Source organism: Bos indicus, chromosome 9 (assembly GCF_029378745.1).
Source record: "Bos indicus isolate NIAB-ARS_2022 breed Sahiwal x Tharparkar chromosome 9, NIAB-ARS_B.indTharparkar_mat_pri_1.0, whole genome shotgun sequence".
NCBI lineage: Eukaryota > Metazoa > Chordata > Mammalia > Artiodactyla > Bovidae > Bos > Bos indicus.
The window spans coordinates 41,520,005-41,533,266 of NC_091768.1; the positions used below are offsets into that span (position 1 = coordinate 41,520,005).

The window sequence follows — 13,262 nt, forward strand, 5'->3', positions numbered from 1 at the left end:
CACAACAAACTTTCTGATGGAGGGGACTCCAGGAATTATCCTTGGCTCCTTCCTAATTGTTGGCCCTTACAAGTCCGGCCAGACATTAATGTCTGGTGACTCAGACGTTAAAAAATCTGCCTGCAATGCGGGACACCCAGATTCAATCCCTGGGTCAGAAAGATCCCCTAGAGAAGGAAGTGGCAACCCACTCCAGTATTCTGGCCTAGAGAATCCCATGGACAGAGGAGCCTGGCGGGCTACAGTCCATAGGGTCACAAAGAGTCTGACACGACTGAGCGACGAACACACACATCAGAAATGAACCCTAACATCTTCTGATAACCCTCTGAGATTAACATTGACAAACCCCTATTTCATCTGTGTCACCTCCCTAGGAGATGCAATTTGCTGCTGGAATCTAGGGGGGCCTAACCTTTCAGCTGGTCTGTATTTCTCTTTTTCCAAGTTTTAAGGAGCTCTCTCAAAACTCTCGCATTCTGGAATTTAGTGATCATGCACAGATTAACTTTCTTTATGCTTATGATTTTTCAGACCAACTCTTGTCTCTTGTTTTGCCAGGATTAATACTTTTACTTGGTGGAAAGTGGTGCTGGCCCCTTTGAATATCAACAATCATTCTCTCAACCTTCTCAAAATGCTACTAACATCAAGCTTCTGACAGTTTGAACTGAACACATGGGTTCAGTTCAGAGTTTTGCAGAAGAATAGGGCATCAGAGTACTATTATCTGGACACGGGAATCACCAAAAAGCAGGCCCCTACTGATGTTTTCTTCACCACCCAGAACATACCTGACATCGAGCAGCCACTGCACAAACACTGGTGAGGTCAGTGTCTCAAAGTCAGGTGTGCAGTGATAAACATATGCGTATGTGTATACATATATGTAAGAAGTAACACAAAGACAACTTTTTTGAAAATCTCAACACTTCAGTGGTTTCCTCTAAGCATCATTAGCCCCTGGGCTGTGGAGGAGCTTTTTCATCCCTTTCACATCCACTTCTGGCTCTCGCTCCTTTAGCACCTTTATAATCAGTCTAAAATCTAATAACTACAGCAATGTCTCTTATTTGGGGCTGCTGTGTGTGAGATCTGAATCCTCCCATCTGACCGTACCCCTGACACACTTCCCTCCCATCACATTTCAGTTTTTTGGTCTTTATCCATTTACTGTCTCGTGCACACTCATCTTTCTGCCACTCTGATCTCATCTCCTCCCCACGCACAGACCTCCTGCTCTGTGTTACTCCAGGTCCACGCTCGGCAGCCTGATATTCAAGGCCCGTGACCACAGCCTTGGAATCTCACCTCCCAGGCCTCCCTCACACCACTCTCTGCTCTGGACAGACCACCTCTTCAACAGTCCCCAAATGCACCTTGTCCCTTTCCCTCGGTACCAGTTTCCTACATCCTACACGGCCCTCAGAGTCCAGCTTCGGTGCTTTCTACTCACTCAGTGGCCTCCAACAGGGCTGCGCAAGGGCAACAGGAGGCCCCCAGAACTGTGCTGGGTGGGATACATGAAGCTTCACAGCACAAGGCAAAACTACTGAGGTTTTCGGGTTGAAAATCATAAAGGAGAGGACATCCTGCCTTTACCTTTTCGCCTTGTGTGTTCTCTCTGGTTTACAGATATTACTCCATTAGTACAGACACAGGTTATTTACTTTTTTAGTTGAACAAAGTTGCTTTCAAAAAACATCTCATGAGCTACAGCTACCAGTTGCAAAAGCTGGTGTAATCAAACAATGCTACCTGTGGCCAGATCTGTTTGGTTGAATATGCACAGGAGTGAGCTAATAAAAGGCCAGGCAGTGCGACACACTCACTAGAGATTTTCATCTGTTCTTACAGTGAAGTCAAGTTGCTTACATTTTCTCATCCAGATGATACAAAAGAGCTTTTCTTTGTCTTAATTAAACACAAGGGAATGCCCAGTCCAGAAAATTCTGCAAATGAAATGGCCTAAAACGATATCTCCCTTCCCCCACACGTGTAAACACACACACACACACACACACACAATGACTGCACAGGGACACACATGGCTCCACGGGAGGAGCACGTTCTCAGGTGGTGGCAATAATGGGCCCCACTTTCTCCTGCTGGACGGGGATGTGAGTGCTGACTAGGCTCCAGGGAGAGGCCTCGGGCTGTGTAGTCCCCACACCCCCATGCCAGATGCCAGGCAGCTGGAGAGGAAGACTGTGGAGACATGGCAGTGCCAGTGAGGGCTGGGGGGGGCAGTGTGGACAGAGTTACTATACCCTAGAAGGCTGCATTCCCACCCGGAGGGATGCACTGATGTCTGGAAAAGAAAGGGGCATCTGTTCTAGTGAGTCAGTTTGCACCTGAGGAGGCTGAAGCAAGTGAAGAGGGAAAGGAGAGGAATGTGGGGAGACATGCACGGCACTGAGTGGCATGCCAGAGGTCCTAGCTCTGGATCTGATGTATTTTGGGTCACGGGTGTGTGTGTGTGCTCAGTCACTCAGTTGTGTTCAACTCTGCAATCCTACGAACCACTGTCCACCAGACTTCTCTGTCCATGGGATTCTCCAGGCAAGAATACTGGAGTGGGTTGCCATTTCCTCCTCCAGGGGATCTTCCTGACTCAGGGATCAAATCCACATCTCTTATGTCTCCTGCCTTAGCAGGCAGGATTTTGTTTGTTTGTTTGTTTTGTTTTGTTTTTTAAACCACTAGGGCCACCTGGGAAGCCAATTCTCCTTTATACCAACTGATTTTATTTGTATATTTTTATTATACATTACAGTAATCCAAGTCTATGGTCCTGACCACTGAGGCTGAAGTTGACTGGTTCTATGAAGACCTACAACACTTTCTAGAACACCAAAAACAAGATGTCCTTTTCATCATAGGGGACTGGAATGCAAAAGTAGAAAGTCAAGAAATACCTGGAGTAATTGGCAAATTTGGCCTTGGAGTACACAATGAAGCAGGGCAAAGGCTAACAGAGTTTTGACAACAGAACACACTGTTCATAGCAAATAGCCTCTTCCACCAACACAAGAGATGACTTAACACATGAACATCACCAGATGGTCAATACTGAAATCAGAATGATTATATTTCTTGCAGCCAAAGATGGAGACGCTCTATACAGTCAGTAAAATCAAGATCTGAAGCTGACTATGGCTCAGATCATGAACTCCTTATTGCAAAATTCAAGCTTAAATTGAAGAAAGTAGGGAAAACCACTAGACCATTCAGGTATGACCTAAATCAAACCCCTTATTCAGTGGAGGTGAAAAGATTCAAGGGATTAGATCTGGTAGACAGAGTACCTGAAGAACTATGAATGGAGGTTCATAACATGGTACAGAAGCCAGTGACAAAGACCATCCACAAAAGAAAGAAGTGCAAGAAGGCCAAGTGGTTGTCTGAGGAGGCTTTACAAATAGCGTAGGAAAGAAGAGAAGTGAGAGACAAGGGGGAAAGAAAAAGATATACCCAACTGAATGTAGAATTCCAAAGAATAGCAAGGAGAGATAGGAAGGCCTTTTTAAATGAACAATGCAAAGAAATAGAGGAAAACAACAGAATGGGAAAGATTAGAGATCTCTTCAAGAAAATTGGAGATATCAAGAGAACATTTCATGCAAGGATGGGCATGATAAAGGACAGAACGGTAAGGACCTAACAGAAGCAGAAGAGATTAAGAAGAGGTGGCAAGAATATAGAGAAGAACTACACAAGAAAGGTATTGATGACTTGGATAACCACAGTGGTGTGGTCACTCACCTAAAGCCAGACATCCTGAAGTGTGAAGTGAAGTGGGCCTTAAGAAGCATTACTATGAATAAAGCTAGTGGAGGTGATAGAATTCTAGTTCAGTGATTTCAAATCCTAAAAGATGATGCTCTTCAAGTGCTGCACTCAATATGCCAACAAATTTGGAAAACTCAGCAGTGGCCACAGGACTGGAAAAGGTCAGTTTCATTCCAATCCCAAAGAAGGGCAAGGCCAAAGAATGTTCAAACTACTGCTGATTGCACTCTTTTCACATGCTAGCAAGGTCATGCTCAAAATGCTTCAAGTTAGGCTTTAGCAGTATATGAACCAAGAACTTCTAGATGTACCAGCTGGGTTTAGAAAAGGCAGAGGAACCAGAAATCAAATTGCCAACATTCACTGGATCATGGAGAAAGCAACGGAGTTCCAGAAAAATAACTACTTTTGCTTCATTGACTATACTAAATCCACTGACTGTGTGGATCACAACAAACGGTAGCAAATTCTTAAAAAAACCGGAGTACCAAGCCACCTTACTGGTCTCCTGAGAAGCCTGTATACAGGTCAAGAAGCAATGTTTAGAACTAGACACAGAACAACAGACTGGTTCAAAGTTGGGAAAGGAGTACAACACAGCTGTATATTGTCATCCTGCTTATTTAACTTCTATGCAGAATACATCCTGTGAAATGCTGGGCTGGATGACCCACACGCTGGAATCAAGGTTTCTGGGAGAAATATCAATAACCTCAGATATATAGATGATACCACTCTGATGGCAGAAAATGAAGAGGAACTAAAGAGCAGTGAGCAAACTCTGGGAAATAGATAGCATCATCGGACTCAATGGACTCAATGGACATGAATGTGAGAAGACTCTGGGAGATACTGAAGGGCAGGAAGCCTGCGCGCTGCAGTCCATGGGGTCACAAAGAGTCGGATACAATTTACTGACTGAGCAACAATAATTATATATAAATACATTTCTACACTTATTTCTGAATTTATAAATTATATATAAATGTATGTACATATATACAGTTGCCCTCGTGTATTTCGCATCTGCAGATTCAGTCAACCATAGATGGTACACTGTATCCACGAATCAAGGTCCAAGTATGCGACCTGACCACCTGTGGACTTTGGTATGTGGGGCAGGTCCTGGATTCAATCCTCTGCAGATACTGAGGGACAACTATATGCTTATGAAAGAGCTTTCTAAAACAAAACAAGAATTCTAGAAGCTTTTATGTGAAAATTAAAAGCAGAGTACCTCCTCAATAGAAGAATGCTTGAGAATTTGAGGTATAAAATTTTCACCACAGAATATTATGCTGCCAATAAAAAGAATAAAATAAGTCTATAGAGTTTTTACTATGTATTGTTAAATGAAAAAAGAGACGTGAATAGCATATTCCATTTTTGAAAACCTATGGGTGTATTAAAGGGCGCTGAGCACACGTGTCGTGTGGACTAGGAGGAGAAACACGGAGGAAAGAGGGTGATGCAAAATAAGCAACAGCAACTGTTAGAATGAAGAAGTTCATGATCAAAAGCAAAAACTATACATATGTAAGTATATATAACACATATGCATGTCAAATGCATGGAAGAATGGTTATTAAAAGTTGGAGGTACATTACTTCAGGGTGAAAATAATTCAGGTGATTTTTGCACTCTTGCTTTTTGCATTTTAACAAGAAACATAATTATATAACCAAAATAACTATTTTCATTGAGGGAAAGTTTGAATAACTCAATAACACTGTCAGTATGAAAATGTTCCTTATTTCAGTCTTCCTAGCCAAAAAATCAGAGAAGGCAATCGCACCCCACTCCAGTACTCTTGCCTGGAAAATCCCATGGACAGAGGAGCCTGGTAGGCTGCAATCCATGGGGTCGCAAAGAGTCAGACACGACTGAGTGACTTCACTTTGACTTTTCACTTTCATGCATTGGGAGAAGGAAATGGCAACCCACTCCAGTGTTCTTGCCTGGAGAACCCCAGGACGGCAGAGCCTGGTGGGCTGCCATCTGTGAGGTCGCACAGAGTCGGACACGACTGGAGCAACTTAGCACCAGCAGCAGCAGCCAAAAGATGGCACATCCAGTAGAATATTTAATCATTCATAACAGAAGGAGGTTTTCACAGTCTTTTTCAAAATGGAGACAGACCACAAAGTCCAAAATTAATAATCATCATTAACACTTTAAGCATCTTAAAGGCAGGAGATAAAACTAATTTTTAACATGCCTTCCTGAAGGCTTCAAGCACTCAGTCTTTGATCAATCCCTATTAATTGACAAGGACATTTCAAACCTCATAAATTATTACATCAAAGATACTATTAACTGATATTCAAATGTTATTAAAGAGTACAGTCTCATCTAAAGAATGGAGACCTGAAGCAGCTCCAATGAAAGTAATTCGACTATGAGATTTAATCTGCTACAAAAGTAATAAAACTGTAACACATACACATTTTTCCTTCCTGCCCTGGTCATTCTGAATGGATCTGGCTTTGCTACCATCATTCCTGTAGTCTCTGGCCTATGTGTCATCTACATATCCCCTCAACAGCTGTCCACTCAGTGTCATTAACTTCTGATCTTTACTGCAGATAAAAGATGCATGACAGGAGCTACCAATCATCGTGGGCAATCTCCAGCCTAGACCTGGCTTCAAAACTCTCAAGGGTTAGGGGCTTCCCTGGTGGCTCAGTGGTAAAGAATCCACCTGCTAATGTAGGAGACATGGGTTCAATCCCTGATTCGGGAGGATCCCACATGCCACAGAGCAACTAGGCCCGTGTGTGAGCCGCAACTACTGAGCCTGTGCTCTAGAGCCCTGGAACCACAACTATTGAGCCCTCATGCCCTAGAGCTCGTGTTCTGCAACATGAGAGACCTCTGCAATGAAGAGTAGCCCCCACACGTCACAATTAGAGAAAAACCCGCGCAGCAACCAAGACTGAGCAGTAAAAAATAACAACAAATAAAATTATAAAAAAGAAACTCTAAAAGTTCAAACTCTGCCTGTTAAAATTCTGATTATAACATGCAGTTGAAGAGGTGCTAAGTATTCATTTTTCAGGCCTGCTGTCTCTGTGGGGTAGCGGCAGTAGTTGTCCACAGGCTGGAGACCTGCTGCATATAAAAAGCCACAGAATAGCCCTTCCAGAGGAAACAGGCACACACAGGGCGGAGGTGGGGCTGGGACTGCCGCCCTGATCCCCGAGGCCAAGCACTCCCACCTGCGTGTGGTAACAGCCCACCTGTTACACCCACCTGGCAGGTAAGTGATATTAGATAACATGAAAACTAATTTTACAAGTCTAACACTTTTAAGTAAAATACTTACTTGAACTAACAAGTGGCCTGAATTAGGCAAACATGTCCCAGATTTCTTGGTGTTCTCGTTTACTTGCTTTATCAGACTCATCAATATTTCAACAGCACCTTTGCCCATCATTTCATGAAGAAATTCTGGATTTCCAGAAATGAATTTGATGGTCCCCATGCAGTACAGGAAAGCTTCGGTGTTAGCTTGCAGGTCTTCACTTCTCAGGACCTCCAATAATGATTCTGTCAAAAAGATGAATTATTACAAATGTATGAGTAGAACCGCTGGAGAGAGAGAGATTAAAGCACTTTTATGTGAACATCAAATATGATTTGTAAAATGTTAGCCAGGATCCATGTTCAAATGTTTGTTAAGAGTTACTCATAAGGCGTAAAGAGGAAAGCTTAAGAGACAAATCTCTGTAACATTAATGATAGCAAAAGATGGGATTATTAATATGTAAATAAGAAAGTGTTCTTTTAACTGAATGCCATTCCTAGCCTCTTATTAATATTGGCTAACCTTTATTTTTGGTTAAAAACAGTTTATTACAGAATAACTAATAATTAAAGTAATTTAAGAGTTAAATTTCAACAAACCTTTAAGAATATACTGGCTGCTGTATGAACAGGAAGTTAATCAAGATAGGAACTTAAAAAAATATCTCAACCATAGAAAAGGATGCTTCAAATATAACATCCGCCCTTCCCTAAGACAAGAACATCCATCCAAATAACATACAATTACTAGCTTTTAGGATAATCCAAGCAGCTCTGATAAGGTTAATTATGCCTATCTCACATTAATTTTTCTCAGTGTGATTATCTGTCAGAATCTTTATTTTTAATCTATTATTCTCAACGAGCTTATTCAGCATTATACATTTCTTTCAGTACTGGCTTTGTCCCCGTCTGCTGGGATTTAAAAAAAAAAAAAGATCATTTATCCTTAACAAAAGACTTAGGAGTATTTTCCATGTTGTTGCCTTAGATCAACAGTACTAATTCATAAAAGATTTCTCTTTAGGTAACTATTTAAGCATCTTAATTATTTAAGGATATATAAAGAGTTACACATTGTTAGCTAGGCAGTTAGGATGTATTACAATACCTAACCACATATTTGAAACATTTGACACACTTTGATGTCAATTTTCTACAACAGTTATATATGTCTTCCAAGTTAATTATCCCTACCATATCAAAAGATCAAAAATGTCAGTTATGTCAAGTGCTACTAAATGTAATTTTTTAGTAGATCCAAGACCAGGAAATAAATTTTTAAATAGGAAACACTTTGTAAAGTTACATATTGTTACTACAGGCATTTAAAAATATAGCAGGGTATCCTCCTAGGCTCCAAAGGATACATTAAGTGCAACATGGAAAACACAGAGGACAGAGAAAAAACAGGCATTACCTAACTTTTGCATATGATAAGAAATTACCTAACTTCTGCATATGATAAGAAAATAAAATATTCCAGCTACCATTAATTATAACTCTGCTCTCCACACTTTTCAATCATATTCAAGTGTAACATTTGCTTAATGGTAGTACTGAATAATACTCACCCAGAATGCTGTCATTTCGAATCAGAGAATCATTCTTCTCACTTCTGCTAATTTTAAATATAAGTTTGCAAACATTAAGAAGATTCTTTCCACTCACTTTAAGCTGCAGAGAAAGAAGTCACATTACCATTGCAGAAGGAAATAAAGACACGCTGTTATTTTTCAACACGAACATCTAATTTAGAAAGTGCAGCAAGAGTGTATCTAAAACATAAAAAGAAGGTCTAAAGAAATCAACTTTCAAAAGATTTGGCCACATATTTGCCAATTATGGTCTCTAATTAGCTCATAGTAAATACAATATAAATGATATTCAGAGTAAGCACATTTTAATGATAAGCATTTATTTCTTATTTCATAAAGCCTCATGCTTATATGTGAAATTATTACTTTTTAAAGAATATTTGAGGAAGAAGAAAGGGCTGATGTTGATAAATTTAATTAAATGGAGTAACTACTTTTCAAAATAAAGATGAATACTAAAATTTCAGATTAAACTAACCTAGAAAAGAACACATCGTAGACGTGAAGGAGAGAAAAGAAAGGGGAAAAGTACAATTCTACTTATCATTTGTATAAAATAAAATGAAAAAGTAATACTTTTGATTAGATAATACATATGTACTTATTATTTAAGCCTATTTCTGAAATGCTTTGAGATAATTGCAAGTAACATTCAAAGGTTAAAATTACCTTCTAAATCACAGAAAAATATTCAAGTAAATTAAGCAATAAGGAAGTACACTCTTTAAAAAAATAGTCTAGGAAGACTGAGTCAAATGGTCGAAATGAGCTGCATACTTATGTAAAGTAGTAAAAATTAAAATTAAAAATCCTAAATGTCCACTATTTGGGAACAGTTTAATAAACTGGAACATCAATACAATTCATGTTAAGCAGTCACAAAAGTATAATTGAACACTATGCATAAAAAGACATCTACAATCTACTGTAAGATGGAAATACTGTGTGCCTTCATTGCAAGAATGTAAAATATGTTTGTAGGAATGAGGTCATCTGAACAAACATATCTGTGTGAAAAAGATGACATATGGTTCATTAATTTATCATTAAAAAGTATCCTTAAAATTATCTTCAATATTGTTTACTAATGAGTCTTCACTTAGTAAAAAAGACAAAGATAATGGAATTTGTCATTCTGTGTTTGATTCACAAATATTAAGGAGCTCTTGTTGTCTACCAGGCACTGTGCTGTTCCCTGGTGTTGTTCAGTCACTAAGTCGTGTCCGACTCTGCGACCCCATGGACTGTAGCCCACCAGGCTCCTCTTTCATGGGATTCTCCAGAAAACAATATTGGAGTGGGTTGCCATTTCCTTCTCCAGCTGTTCCCTGTAGGAAATACCAAGGTGAGTATGGTTGGCCCTGAGCTGGAGAGGAAGGGAGAGGTGAGTACTGTCCATGAAGCATTATCCGTTATCTGTCTGCCCCCCTGCTCTGGCCCTTTTCATGACACCTCATAGCTAACCCTGCAGATTAGGTTTACTTGTTCCATTTTGCAACCACGGAGTCTGCTCCTCAGACGGGTCATGTCATCTCATCTCAGTATCAGCTGAGTATGTATTAGAAATGCATGGTCTCAGGTCCCAGAAGCCCTACTGAACCAGAATGTGCCTTTTACAACTTAGCCAGGGGATTGAGTGCACATTCAAGTCTGAGAAGCTCTGTTGTGGAAGCCTCATAAACTGTCACATGGGCAGAATGGAAATTTCCTCTGTTCTCAGGATGAAAAGAGGAAATGGAAACTTAAAAAAAATTTTTTTATTATTATTTTTAAATTGTTGTTTAAAAACCCAGAAAAAAAAAAGTGACTAGAGAGAAAAAAAAATCTGTATCAAGGGAAATATATTGCCCTTTATATCTGGGAATATACTTTAATCTGCTGGCAATCTCCCACTACATTATGAGCCTTTGAGGTCAAAACCATGGTTTATTACTCTTTCTGTGTGGGGAAGGTACCCTGTGCTATGTATTCAATCAAATTTGTTGAATAAATGAATGAATACAACTAACCTCACTCCCAAGTCTTACGTTTTTAGTAAAAAGCGGCAGAGGACAAATAAACAAGAACACCTAGTGTCAGAGTTTTCATTAAAAAAAAATCCCAACAAACCACCATTTCCAGGCCTGCTGAAGGTTAGTTTACATTCAAAGCAAATTACTATACCTTCTCTTTGGTAACTGTAAAATTATGACTTTGAGACACAAAAAGACAGTAAAACACTGTATGTGAGGAATGCAGACTGCTCTGTGTAAAACAGTACTTCCTCCCAAAGCGGGCCATTCCCTCTACTCTGCTCTATTTTCTTCTCACAGTGCCCATCAGCCCCGTTGGCACTCCAAGTGTTTACTCTCTGTCTCTGCTGCTACATGGTCGGCCTGGAGGGCAGGGGTTATTTTATTCATTTTATTCCCAGTGTCAAGAATCCCTGGTGCCAAGTGGGTTCCTGCAGTGGGGAAGTTTACTTTTATGTTAAACATAGCAGTTTACTTGATTTAAAGCAAATTTGGAAAATTAAAGGGAAGTTTAGAAATCACTCATAACACTGCCACTATACATAATCACCGCTGACTTTTCTGTTTTCCCCTTTGTATACGGTGCTAGATTGTCTTCCTTTTCCGAATATAGTTGCATTTACACATTGCATATATGTCTGTACTATTTTTTTTAAATGTCATAAAATAGGCAGATACATTTTTGTAAGTTCTTCTGATACAAAAGTTAAAATGAAAGTGGCTGTCTGGCAAAGCCCCACCTAACCAAAAATGCAAGAAACCTGAACTAACAGTATACTCACTGGACTTTTTAAAACTACAAATAACTTTAAATGTTTGAATGATAATAGTCAACTGGTACATAAAGTCAATATTAGCAGAAAGAAGAGGCTATTACAAAATTTTAGTACTATGTATCTTCAGCTTTTTTGTCAATTTTTTTCTTCCAACAGCTTTTTATGATGTCTTTTAATTTACATAGAACCCCATCACCGAGGTCTAAGGGAAGCAATGCCTTGCCCGCAGCATTATAGAAGATTCTGGTGGCAGATGGGAAGTTGGACTTGTTGGCCTTGAAGGTTGTTCCTGACCTTGAGGTTCCACAGTCAAGCAGAAGGGACGGCCTACCCGCCTCTGCACTCTGGACTGTAGCCTGGAGGAGTCTTGCCCCTGATTCAGCAAGGCGGTCAGTGTCATGGAAAGGGCTTTATCGAAACATGTTTCATTCAGAATCTGTTCACTGCCTGGCAGATAACTTATTCTTTTGCCCTAAAGTAGTTAAATTGTGCCATGTATATAATTAATTTGAATGGCGCCTTTAATAACCAAGATGATATTTTCTCTGCAGAGTATTAACAAATTCATGACATTTTCCTTCTTTCTTTATTTATTTTTGGCTTGCTACAGAGCACAATGTCTCAGATCCTGATAAGAGACCAAGGCAGTCCCTGGGCAGCTGGCCACTTGGGTCCTGCCCAGGGCAGCTATACCAAGAGAGCCTTCCAGTCTCACACTGGGGCTCTCCCAGGCCAGGAGGGGCCCCAAATCCAGGGCCAGAGAAGAAACTGAGCAGGCATGCAGTCACCTTTTCATCTCTACTTATAACTTCTGGCTGTACATCCTCCCTGTGCCTTTTCTTTCTCACTAAAGCTGACTGATCAATTATCACCAATAAGAGGGGATTAAACTACTACTAAAATCTCTATTTCAAAGAAATGCTGCTTTCTGCATCACATATAATATCACCGTTTTTACAAAGAGGGTGAACAGTTTAGGGTGGCAGCTAAATAAGAATGTACCCCCTCCAAAACTGCAGAGAATATGTAAAGACTTTATGAAAGACTTCGAAATAAGGAACAGTGGGCACCCTCACTAAACCATCACTAAGTACCAATGCTCACCTTCACCGTGTACTCTAAGATTTTAAATTATATGAATTATGGGTTTTAACATAATAGCTTTTATTTTTCTGAAACCAGGTAAACAAAGCTTCATTCATTTGTTTCAGCGGCTCTCTTAGAACATTCTATAATAATTGTGTCTTATCTTTTGGTTCCAACTGTTTATGGCTGTGACCACAAAGGGCTGCACTCAAACAATGATATCATTTTGTTTGAGACAGAGTTTCTATAGAGTTTTATTTGGTGTCTGGCCTTTTCTCTAACACCTCACAGAAGCTTTCTATGGCCACCTTTCCGTGACCACAAAGCAGCTGGTTCTCTGTTTCACGCGGCCTCATAAAGCACCTGGGCACTATGTCCACAGCCCAAGTTATCTGAAGTTATTTATTAAACCATGTGACAGAAGCACCAAGCGCCCAACAGAAACCATAGGGCAGAAACCACAGTCTGCACTCTCTGATACTGATCTCCAGTCAAGTTACTTGAGTTTCTGTTTTGAATGCGTTTGCCTATTTTTAAGAAAAAAAAAAAAACCTTGCCACAATCCACGTGTGAACATTTATTTGTTTGAACATTTTCTCTGTACTCAGTCTTATTTCTTTGGTACTTTCTGGTCAGATTCTGGGATGTCAGTTCACCACCTCGATTCTGTTTTCAAGATTCTAAATGAACAC

General features: G+C 40.0%; 1 protein-coding gene across 10 annotated transcripts in view; it reads right to left on the reverse strand.

Annotated features, from left to right (window-relative positions):
* ARMC2 (armadillo repeat containing 2) overlaps positions 1-13,262 on the reverse strand; it is a 319,621-nt gene that overhangs the window by 137,739 nt on the left and 168,620 nt on the right. For all 10 annotated transcript variants that reach the window (XR_011568324.1, XM_070795509.1, XM_070795508.1 and 7 more), the window contains 2 exons: positions 8,673-8,775; positions 7,118-7,341 (listed from right to left, as the gene is read on the reverse strand). Coding sequence is in view for 9 of the 10 variants with exons in the window: in XM_070795509.1 (XP_070651610.1) it covers positions 7,118-7,341; positions 8,673-8,775 (327 nt within the window). In the remaining variant the exon portion in view is untranslated. The remainder of the gene's footprint in view (positions 1-7,117; positions 7,342-8,672; positions 8,776-13,262) is intronic.